The sequence below is a fragment of the Salvelinus fontinalis genome, chromosome 32 (genome assembly GCF_029448725.1).
Source record: "Salvelinus fontinalis isolate EN_2023a chromosome 32, ASM2944872v1, whole genome shotgun sequence".
Lineage (NCBI taxonomy): Eukaryota > Metazoa > Chordata > Actinopteri > Salmoniformes > Salmonidae > Salvelinus > Salvelinus fontinalis.
Window position 1 is genome coordinate 35,566,762 of NC_074696.1, and position 11,073 is coordinate 35,577,834.

Consider the following 11,073-nt stretch of genomic DNA (forward strand, 5'->3'; position numbering starts at 1 on the left):
TCTTTAAAGTAAGTAACCATTTTTAAAGGTAGTTTAACTAAACAAAATAACTGTGGTGTAAAAATTGAAAACATGAAAAATACTGAATTTTATTACATTCGTCAGTCTATTCAACAGCATGAAGACCATTGTAACAATAATAAACTGCAATGCAATTCAATACAGTAAAAAAATGTGAACAAAACATACTGTATTATAATAAAACATGATACAAGCATTGATACATTTGTATTTTCCCACAATATAAACTCAGCAAAAAAAGAAAGTCCCTTTTTCAGGACCCTGTCTTTCAAAGATAATTCGTAAAAATCTAAATAACTTCACAGATCTTCATTGTAAAGGGTTTAAACACTGTTTCCCATGCTTGTTTAATGAACTATAAACAATTGATGAACATACACCTGTGGAACAGTCGTTAAGACACTAACAGCTTACAGAAGGTAGGAAATTAAGGTCACAGTTATGAAAACTTAGGACACTAAAGAGGCCTTTCTACTGACTCTGAAAAACACCAAAAGAAAGATGTCCATGGTCCCTGCTCATCTGCGTGAACATGCCTTAGACATGCTGCAAGGAGGCATGAGGACTGCAGATGTGGCCAGGGCAATAAATTGCTATGTCCATACTGTGAGACCCTTAAGACCGCACTACAGGGAGACAGGACGGACAGCTGATCGTCCTCGCAGTGGCAGACCACGTGTAACAACAGCTGCACAGATCGGTACATCCAAACATCACACCTGCAGGACAGGTAAAGGATGGCAGCAACAACTGCCCAAGTTACACCAGGAACGCACAATCCCTCTAACAGTGCTCAGACTGTCCGCAATAGACAGGACAGGATTGGCAAAAAGTGCTCTTCACTGACAAGTCTCGGTTTTGTCTCACCAGGGGTGATGGTCGGATTCACATTTTTTGTTGAAGAAATGTGCGTAATACTGAGGCCTGTACTCTGGAGCGGGATCAATTTGGAGGTGGAGGGTCCGTCATGGTCTGGGGCGGTGTCACAGCATCATCAGATTGAGCTTGTTGTCATGGCAGGCAATCTCAACGCTGTGCGTTAAAGGGAAGACATCATCCTCCCTATGTGGTACCCTTCCTGCAGGCTCTTCCTGACATGACCATCCAGCATGACAATGCCACCAGCCATACTGCTCGTTCTGTGCGTGATTTCCTGCAAGACAGGAATGTCAGTGTTCTGCCATGGCCAGCGAAGAGCCCGGATCTCAAACACGTCTGGGACCTGTTAGATCGGAGGGTGAGGGGTAGGGCCATTCCCCCCAGAAATGAAATGTCCGGGAAATTGCAGGTGCCTTGGTGGAAGAATGGGGTAACATCTCACAGCAAGAACTGGCAAATCTGGTGCAGTCCATGAGGAGGAGATGCACTGCAGTACTTAATGCAGCTGGTGGCCACACCAGATAATGACTGCTACTTTTGATTTTGACCGCCCCTTTGTTCAGGGACACATTATTCAATTTCTGTTAGTCACATGTCTGTGGAACTTGTTCAGTTTATGTCTCAGTTGTTATGTTCATACAAATATTTACTCATGTTAAGTTTGCTGAAAATAAACGCAGTTGACAGTGAGAGGACTTTTTTTTTTTTGCTGAGTTTATAGTATAGAAAATGTGTATTTTCCCACAATGTATAATATAGAAAATGTGTATTTTCCCACAAGATATATATAGAATACAGGATATCTCACAATTACACTTCTGAGATGAAAGTTAAGAGCAAACATGGGACAAAATATGGCAGTATCCGGGGTGCTCTGGCAGGTGGGGTTGGGAGTGTCACCTTGTTGCAAGGCGAGTTGTTCAGTTGTTTTTAATGAGTCCAACAAGCCCGGCGCTAACACCCCATAGTCTCAGTGCTGCAAGATCATCTCTCCCTTCAGGAGCTGGCTCCTTTACCTGACAGTCACTGAGAAACAAGCACATGTTAACTTAAAGCTCACCTAAACGCCTAGTTATTTATATTGTCTACACTCAGAATAAACACCACATTGTACAAACATACTTTTGATGGGATACTTAACCATCACATACACACACAAAATACACTCCTACTGTAAATGTAAATCATCCAACTCCAATTAACACCCAAACACACAGACACAGAGAGACTGATTCAGGTTAATTCACTCTACATACAGGGATGCTAAACTAAAAGTGGTACCTGAAGTAGCAGCCACTCTTCTCCTCCAGCCCCTCATTGACGGCGCAGTAGATGGTGGTCTGGGCACCCTCCTTGGGGGTCTTCATCAGGAGCCAGGCGGGGGCTGACAGCATGGTACTCAACGTGGGGTACTTTGTCTGCGAGTGGCGCCACAGCTCTGTCCGGATAACCCCGGGGTGCAGGGAATACGACGTCACTCCAGTACCTGATGGGGTGAGTGTAGGGATAGGGCTCCTAACCTTAGAATGTGGACATTCAGAGACATCACGTGGCAGGGAGCACTGCACTGTACACCAGTTATAACCTGATTTTGAAACAACATTATTTGTTTGTATAATTTTTGTTGTGCATACTAAGACGGCTACTGATAGGGGGGGGGGGGGGGGGCAGCGTTAATAGAATCCTGAAATACAGTAATTGCAAAGGTCATGACACTTGATGAGTACTCTTTGACAAAGGCCTCAACGGTATGGGCTTTAATCCACTAGTAACATGAGTTGCCTTATCTTTAGCCATGCATTGCTAAACCATGATAGTATACAGTAAAATCCATAACTATGGTAAAATACAACTTGATTGTTAACCAATAAATGTAGACCTGTGTGTTGGAGCATCTATTTTCTGACCCCGCACAAAGTTATGGCCCATTGGTAATGTATTTCTATGTAAAGAGCTGGGGTCCACAACCCCTCTTTTACGCTGCTGCTACTCTCTGTTTATCATATATGCATAGTCACTTTAACTATACATGCATGTACAGTTGAAGTCAGAAGTTTACATACACTTAGGTTGGAGTCATTAAAACTCGTTTTTCAACCACTCCACAAATTTCTTGTTAACAAACTATAGTTTTGGCAAGTCGGTTAGGACATCTACTGTGTGCATGACAAAAGTAATTTTTCCAACAATTGCTTACAGACAGATTATTTCACTTGTAATTCACTGTATCACATTTCCAATGGGTCAGAAGTTTACTGTGTCTTTAAACAGCTTGGAAAAATCCAGAAAATTATGTCATGGCTTTAGAAGCTTCTGATAGGCTAATTGATATCAATTGAGTCTATTGGAGGCGTACCTGTGGATGTATTTCAAGGCCTACCTTCAAACTCAGTGCCTCTTTGCTTGAAATCATGAGAAAATCAAAAGAAATCAGCCAAGACCTCAGAAAAAAGTATAGCAAGTATAAACACCATGGGACAACACAGCCGTCATACCGCTCAGGAAGGAGACGCGTTCTGTCTCCTAGAGATTAACGTACTTTGGTGCGAAAAGTGCAAATCAATCCCAGAACAACAGAAAAGGACCTTGTGAAGATGCTGGAGGAAACAGGTACAAAAGTATCTATATCCACAGTAAAACGAGTCCTATATCGACATAAACTGAAAGGCCACTCAGCAAGGAAGAAGCCACTGCTCAAAAACCGCCATAAAAAAGCCAGACTAGGGTTTGCAACTGAACATAGGGACAAAGATCGTACTTTTTGGAGAAATATCATCTGGTCTGATGAAACAAAAATATAACCATTTGGCCATAATGACCATCGTTATGTTTGGAGGAAAAAGGGGGAGGCTTGCAAGCCAAAGAACACCATCCCAACCGTGAAGCACGGGGGTGGCAGCATGATGTTGTGGGGGTGCTTTGCTGCAGGAGGGACTGGTGCACTTCACAAAATAGATGGCATCATGAGGCAGGAAAATTGTGGCTATATTGAAGCAACATCTCAAGATATCAGTCAGGAAGTTAAAGCTTGGTCGCAAATGGGTCTTCCAAATGACCCCAAGCATACTTCCAAAGTTGTGGAAAAATGGCTTAAGGACAACAAAGTCAAGGTATTGGAGTGGCCATCACAAAGCCCTGACCTCAATCCAATAGAAAATTTGTGGGGAGAACTGAAAAATCGGTGCGAGCAAGGAGGCCTACAAACCTGACTCAGTTACACCAGCACGGTCAGGAGGAATGGGCCAAAATTCACCCAAATGATTGTGGGAAGCTTGTGGAAGGCTACCCGAAACATTTGACCCAAGTTAAACAATCTAAAGGTAATGCTACCAAATACTAATTGAGTGTATGTAAACTTCTGACCCACTGGGAATGTGATGAAAGAAATAAAAGCTGAAATAAATCATTCTCTCTACTATTATTCTGACATTTCTCATTCTTAAAATAAAGTGGTGATCCTAACTGACCTAAGACTGTCACGCCCTGACCATAGAGAACCATTGTTTCTCTATGGCATAGTAGGTCAGGGCGTGACTAGGGGGTGATTTAGTATATGTATGTCTATGTTGTATTCTAGTTTATTATTTCTATGTGGGTATTCTAGTTTTCATATTTCTAGGTTGGTGTGCTTGATATGGTTCCCAATTAGAGGCAGCTCGTTATCATTGTCTCTAATTGGGGATCAGCAGCATACCACCCTGCCTACCACTGCTGGCTTGCTTCTGAAGCTAAGCAGGGTTGGTCCTGGTCAGTCCCTGGATGGGAGACCAGATGCTGCTGGAAGTGGTGTTGGAGGGCCAGTAGGAGGCACTCTTTCCTCTGGTCTAAAAAATATCCCAATGCCCCAGGGCAGTGATTGGGGACACTGCCCTGTGTAGGGTGCCGTCTTTCGGATGGGACGTTAAACGGGTGTCCTGACTCTCTGAGGTCATTAAAGATCCCATGGCACTTATCGTAAGAGTAGGGGTGTTAACCCCGGTGTCCTGGCTAAATTCCCAATCTGACCCTCAAACCATCATGGTCACCTAATAATCCCCAGTTTACAATTGGCTCATTCATCCCCCTCCTCTCCCCTGTAACTATTCCCCAGGTCGTTGCTGCAGATGAGAACGTGTTCTCAGTCAACTTACCTGGTAAAATAACGGTAAAATAAAAAAATATTTAAGTAGCATTTTTTCCACCTGTGTTTAATGGGATTGTTTTGAGTTAGTGCACGTAGCACCTCTGTAGTCACGGTTCGTTGTTAGTTTATTGTTTATTTGTTTTTGTCTTTGCTAAATTTCACTTTTTTCATTAAATTATGTGGAACTCAACATCCGCTGCGCCATGGTCCGATATTTATTCCAGCGAACGTGACAAAGACAGGGAATTTTTACTTGGGATTAAATGTCAGGAATTGTGAAAAACTGAGTTTAAATGTATTTGGCTAAAGTGTATGTAAACTTCCGACTTCAACAGTACATACTACCTCAATTAACCCGACTAACCTGTGCCCCCGCACATTGGCTACCCGGACTATCTGCATTGTGTCTCGCCACCCAACACCCGCCAACCCCTCTTTTACGCTACTGCTACTCTCTGTTTATCATATATGCATAGTCACTTTAACCATACCTACATGTACATACTACCTCAATTAGCCCGACTAACTGGTGCCTGTATATAGCCTCGCTACTGTATATAGTCTCGCAACTGTTATTTTTCACTGTTTTTTTACTGTTGTTTTTATTTCTTTACTTATCTAGTGTTCACCTAATACCTATTTTTTACTTAGAAATTGTACTGTTGGTTAGTGCCTGTAAGTAAGCATTTCACTGTAAGGTCTACACCTGTTGTATTTGGCGCACATGACAAATAAACTTTGATTTGATTACTGTACATTTAGCCATTGAACAGGATATGCAGTGGAAATGTAAAAATCCATTACTTAATTTCCTACACATAACTAGGTTAATTCATTTGAATTTGTCTAATTTCTAACTACACGTATATGAGTAGTAATAGAGCTGTAATAAGGCAACCCCTCACCTTTGGTCCTTCGTGCCAGCTCCCTAGAGAAGAGGAGGTTGGCCAGTTTACTCTGCTTATAGGCAATTACTGAGTTGTACCCCTTCTTATCAAAATTAAGGTCTTCAAAGTGGATTTTCCCTGAAAGAAGAGGAGGTAGAGCCAGATAAAAATATAACTCAATTGATTATATTTATTTTATGACAAAAATATCTGAACAGGATGGGCTTACCTCCTTGATGAGCGATGCTAGACACATTGATGACGCGGCTGGGGGTGGAGGCTTTCAGCATGTCCAGGAGCAGATTGGTCAATAGGAAGTGACCTAGGTGATTGACGGCAAATTGACTCTCAAAACCTTCCACTGTGAGGCTTTTGGGACACAGCATTATACCTTTGAGGAGTAGATGGAGAGTATTTAAAGGATGGTTCAAAAAGCTAAAGCCCACAACTTTGACAACAAAAAACATGCTCTATTTCAAAGCATATCCAGAGTAAGAAGGATCTTCAATGACAACACCAACACAATTCAGGCTCTCAAAGTATGTTGGGTAAAATCATTTTATTTTTAATATATTTTTGAACCTTTATTTAACTAGGCAAGTCAGTTAAGAACAAATCCTTATTTTCAATGACGGCCTAGGAACAGGGGGTTAACTGCCTTGTTCAAGGGCAGAACGACAGATTTGTACCTTGTCAACTCGGGGATTCAGTCTTTCAACCTTTCGGTTACTAGTCCAACGCTGTAACCACTAGGCAACCTGTCGCCCCAGTCTGTGGCATCAGTCTCACCTGCGTTGTTGATAAGTATGTCCAGACGGGTCTCTGTGGCAATAAATTCCCGAGCAAACTGACGTACTGAACCGAGGGAGGCCAGGTCTAGTTGTTGCACCACCACGTTAGTATTTCCTGTGGAACTGCGGATCTCTGCTGCAGCTGCTTCTCCCCTGGTGAGGTCTCGGCAAGCCATGATCACCCGAGCTCCTGAGAACACGCAGTACCGTCAGTCTGAGAACACCCTCATCACATTCCCCTCCAATAGAATATATAGGATCAGCCCTATCATCAGCTGAACAACATCCACAATCTATCACACCCCGCCACTAAGCCTCCTACACTCAGGCCTTCCATTGAAAAGCCACCACAGTTGCCCTTAAATCCAAATTTTCCTCAGATTGCATTGGGACTTGTTTGTGTCCAAAAGGGACACCATGAAAGGTAAGGTAAATCACAACACAGTTAGAGTACAGTCCAATAGAGAAGTGCCATAGGCCTTCTGTACCTCTCATGGCCATATCCCAGGCCGTCTCCTTGCCGATGCCAGTGTTGGCACCAGTGATCACCACAGTCCTTCCATGTAGTTTGGCACGGCTGCGGCATATCCCACCGGCGATCCACTTTCGCAGTAAAACATAGCCTGGTTTGGAGACAAACGGCACTGAGCCAAAATATCACTCTTACTTCTTCTTATGTTGACCTATGAACCTTCCACTAGAGGCACCCTACCTGTTGATTGTGTAAGTACTGACAGGTTGGCCACCTCTCTCATGGGAATAGAAAGCATGTTCATTGGTCACATTGGCCCACAATAGTTTTGCTACTTATCGCTTTTAATCCTGGGACTCTATGTGAAACATGTGGAAGAGTAAACATCCTTATTTTGGAGCACCAATGTGATCAATCCATGGACAGGGAAATATAGAGCAACTGAGGGCAAAACCTTTATTACTGGCATTGTGTAAAAACAAAGTCTATGGTCGGTACAGGGACAGTGAACAGTTACAGTCCAATAGAGAAGTGCTGTTAAGACAACAGTTCAAAGGACACTGGACTGGTTCCATATGGGAGGAATTTCACAAGCCCTAATCTACCACAATTAAAATCTCTCAACCAAACAAGATTTAATCCTGGCTTAACATTTTTCAAGTCTGCGTAAAAGACCCTTTGTTGTAGAAATAGGAATTCTTAACATAGCATATACTGTATGTGCAATTGTAAAGCCTTTACACACATAACAGTATATGTCGGGATCTTGGAGCTACAGGGAGTGAACACGTTACAAATCACAAACCTTAAATAGACACTACAATCAAGCATTACCACATACCACGGTCAGTCATGCTTCAGTGATTCTGTGGATTTTCATGTAAGTCAAGAAAAATGTACAATCTGAAGACTTTTACATCCTGTATGTTACAACATGGCACAACATACTTCATACAGGCAGTTTTGATATGGAATACACTTTGTTGGTGGTTTAGTAGTGTTAACTTTTGTTGAAATTAGGCTACTATTCCCCTAGCATATATTCCCATGTAGAAATGTTAGAACAATATTACCATTATAGAAAACTGTAAAAGTAATTGAAAGGAGATCTGAGACCCACAATACATCAAGATAACTTGCATAGTAGTAGAGCTGTGACTTACTGATGGTTGTCACTGTGGTCACAGCGCCGTACTTGACTAGCTGGTTTTTCTTCAACTCTTTCCACATCTTATCAGCGCTTGTTGCCAGAACAGTTTGACTACCCCAAACCAGACAACTTACCTAGTAAATCCTGAGCTTAGCGATTCTGGCTATTCTTCCTGAACTGTGTTGCTTTGAATGTTGTTACAGCACGAGCAGTGATACAGATCGAGTGGCTATGAATAGGTCTAAGTATCTTACACAGGAGGTTTAGTCTTATAGCCAGATTAAACCAGAACTACTTCCTTAAACAGTCAATGGTGAACCACTAGTATGGCACACTAGTATGGTTCACCTCCTGGAAAATTCCTTAAAGTGGGATTATGTGGTGTCTTTATACACTGACTATACCAAACATTAGGAACACATTCCTAATATTGAGTTGCACCTTAAAAATCATTCTTTAACCTGTCTCCTCCCCTTCAACTACACTGATTGAAGTGGATTTAACAAGTGACATCAGTAAGGGATCATAGCTTTCACCTGGATTCACCTGGTCAGTCTATGTAATGAAAAGAGCAGGTGTTCTTAATGTTTTGTATACTCAGTGTATTTGTCAAGAGAACACCTTAAAGACAGATCTTGTCAAGCTCTGGTCCAGTGAGATTGTCCAAGCCCTGGTCCAGCTGCTCCCCCTCAATTTCGACATTGGTAGCAGTAGTGGCATAGTCCCTGTCTCTCAGGGGAACAGCGTGCTCTCCGTGTATTTGAGTGTACTAATACTTCAACTTTTGTTATTATGACACATGAAAGGACCTAGTGTATGGGTAGGGCCCACTGAGGTATGGGTAGGACCTAAAGTGCCACCTACTGGCCTATTGTAGGGCTACCATTTAAAAATAGCAATAGTAAAGGCAAATAGGACAAAAAGCTATAGCTAGATTTTGCATTGGCTAATTATTCATAATGAATGGAAGTTATTTTACTACAAAAAATCTGGTAATCATATTGTTGACATGTTCAAAGGCTTTGATTGGGAGGCTACCAGTGGTTATATTAGCATGTAAATCTAGGTGGGGAAAACTCTAGCAAAGCCAATACACAACACAACAGAACACTAAATAATACATTAATTGGACTATAACGGTGACAAACTGTGCCCACAAACTTATGGGCCTACATAAAACTGTCCCAACAGCAGAGTCCCAAAACCTTACCACTGCTACATCTGGCTATCAGCGGAGCCTTGTCTGGCAGCGAAACAGTTCATTCAGCCTAATTTACTGCCTTTAAAAAAACATAGCTGATATGGCTAACTTGTGTAAACAAATGTGGTTTCTACTGACAATTGAGATGTACAAACTATGGCATAAGGGGATGACGAGCAGATAAGAGGCAATTCGTAATTTCGATTAAGACATTAATGAGCAAGCTAGGATGGACATAATCAATATAACTATTTGTTCTGCACTTTTGAAATGTACCGCGACAGAATTCAGAGCATAGGCCGTTCTTACAGTATTCTCCCTGTACACCAAGTCAGAACCGTAGGATAAATAAAATAGGGAATATAAAATCAAATTAATTTATATAGCCCTTCTTACATCAGCTGATACCTCAAAGTGAAACCCAGCCTAAAACCCCAAACAGCAAGCAATGCAGGTGTAGAAGCACACAATGAAAGCTCTTACAATATTCGATGATGACATTTCTTTAAAACAGACTATGGGCTACATGAAGAGAAAAGGAACCAGATGTTTAGGTTTAGGCACATGGGCTACTAACAGCTTACTACACAACATACACTTAGTATTGCTTTCTTAGCTACAGTATACATATCTCCCTGGCATATCACATAATTTATGCAGCAGCATACAAGACATTTTTGGACTCATCTTGTTGTGCTGTGCTCACTTGAAACATGAAGGTGGCAAGGCGGTCCTTTGTGGGCAAATATTTTCATCAAAGTCTGGCATTCTCTGGATTTGTGGTGCTTTCGAGAGAACTGGGAAAAAAACAAGGTTGAATTATCTTCAGGTCAGAGCTCTAGAAAGAGTTGGATTACCGTTCAAAATGTATTTTCCCAGTCGGAGCTCGTTTCTTTCTGAGTTCCCAGTTGTCTTGAACTCACTGAAGTCTGAGATTTCCCAGTTCCAAGTCGTTTTGAAAGCGGCAGAAATCATGCTGGATTGACAGCATGGCCAATGTTGAATGTTTATCCTTTTAAGCTTGGAAAAGAGACCCTTAAACCCAGACTTGGACCACACATCCACTCCAATGAATAGCAGGCTAGTGGTTGCTTTGCAATGCTTGCAGTTAGCCACTTATTCCTTCCAAACCACTCATTGTTGAATTTGCGATTTCCAACTTGTTCTGTAATGTTTATGTCCAATGGCTGATGAACACCGATATGTTTTATCTATAATTTCTCTTCATATGACAAGGATTGAAAATTATTTGCCAGTAGATTGTCGACTTGATTCATGATGATGACCACTAGCTTGCTAGGTAAGATTTTGAAAGTATGATGTTGACATGATCAGTCCAATCAAAGCTACTGTAGATATAACGTGATTTGACATCCTTTTACCTGTGGCCAATGACCTTGAGCCTTCTTGGATGGGCACTTCTAATGTAACTCAAAAGCAGCATTCAACGGGCTTGAATTTTCGAGCTCTCCCCGTAGATTTTGCGGTGATGCAGTGTACCCATGAGTAACAAAACACTGAGCCAATCCCAGCGCAACTAGAGAACATT

The 11,073-nt window shown here is 41.8% G+C and overlaps 1 protein-coding gene across 1 annotated transcript; it reads right to left on the reverse strand.

Moving 5' to 3' along the window:
- Positions 1-204: 204 nt before the first annotated feature.
- zgc:153441 (retinol-DH_like_SDR_c domain-containing protein) lies at positions 205-8,745 on the reverse strand. The gene is made up of 7 exons (XM_055894277.1): positions 8,337-8,745; positions 7,190-7,324; positions 6,700-6,891; positions 6,140-6,301; positions 5,929-6,048; positions 2,182-2,386; positions 205-1,926 (listed from the first exon to the last, which is right to left on the reverse strand). The coding sequence occupies exons 1-7, from the start codon at positions 8,401-8,403 to the stop codon at positions 1,821-1,823; spliced, it is 987 nt and encodes a 328-aa protein (XP_055750252.1). The 5' UTR covers positions 8,404-8,745; the 3' UTR covers positions 205-1,820.
- Between the last annotated feature and the right edge of the window lie 2,328 nt (positions 8,746-11,073).

Coding starts and splice junctions, on each gene's coding strand:
- zgc:153441 (XM_055894277.1), bottom strand. CDS start 8,403: ATGTGGAAAGAGTTGAAGAAAAACCAGCTAGTCAAGTACGGCGCTGTG. Junction 2,387..5,928: donor GCTGGCACGAAGGACCAAAG/GTGAGGGGTTGC, acceptor TCACCCCATCAG/GTACTGGAGTGACGTCGTAT. Junction 1,927..2,181: donor AAGAGTGGCTGCTACTTCAG/GTACCACTTTTA, acceptor CTTGTTTCTCAG/TGACTGTCAGGTAAAGGAGC.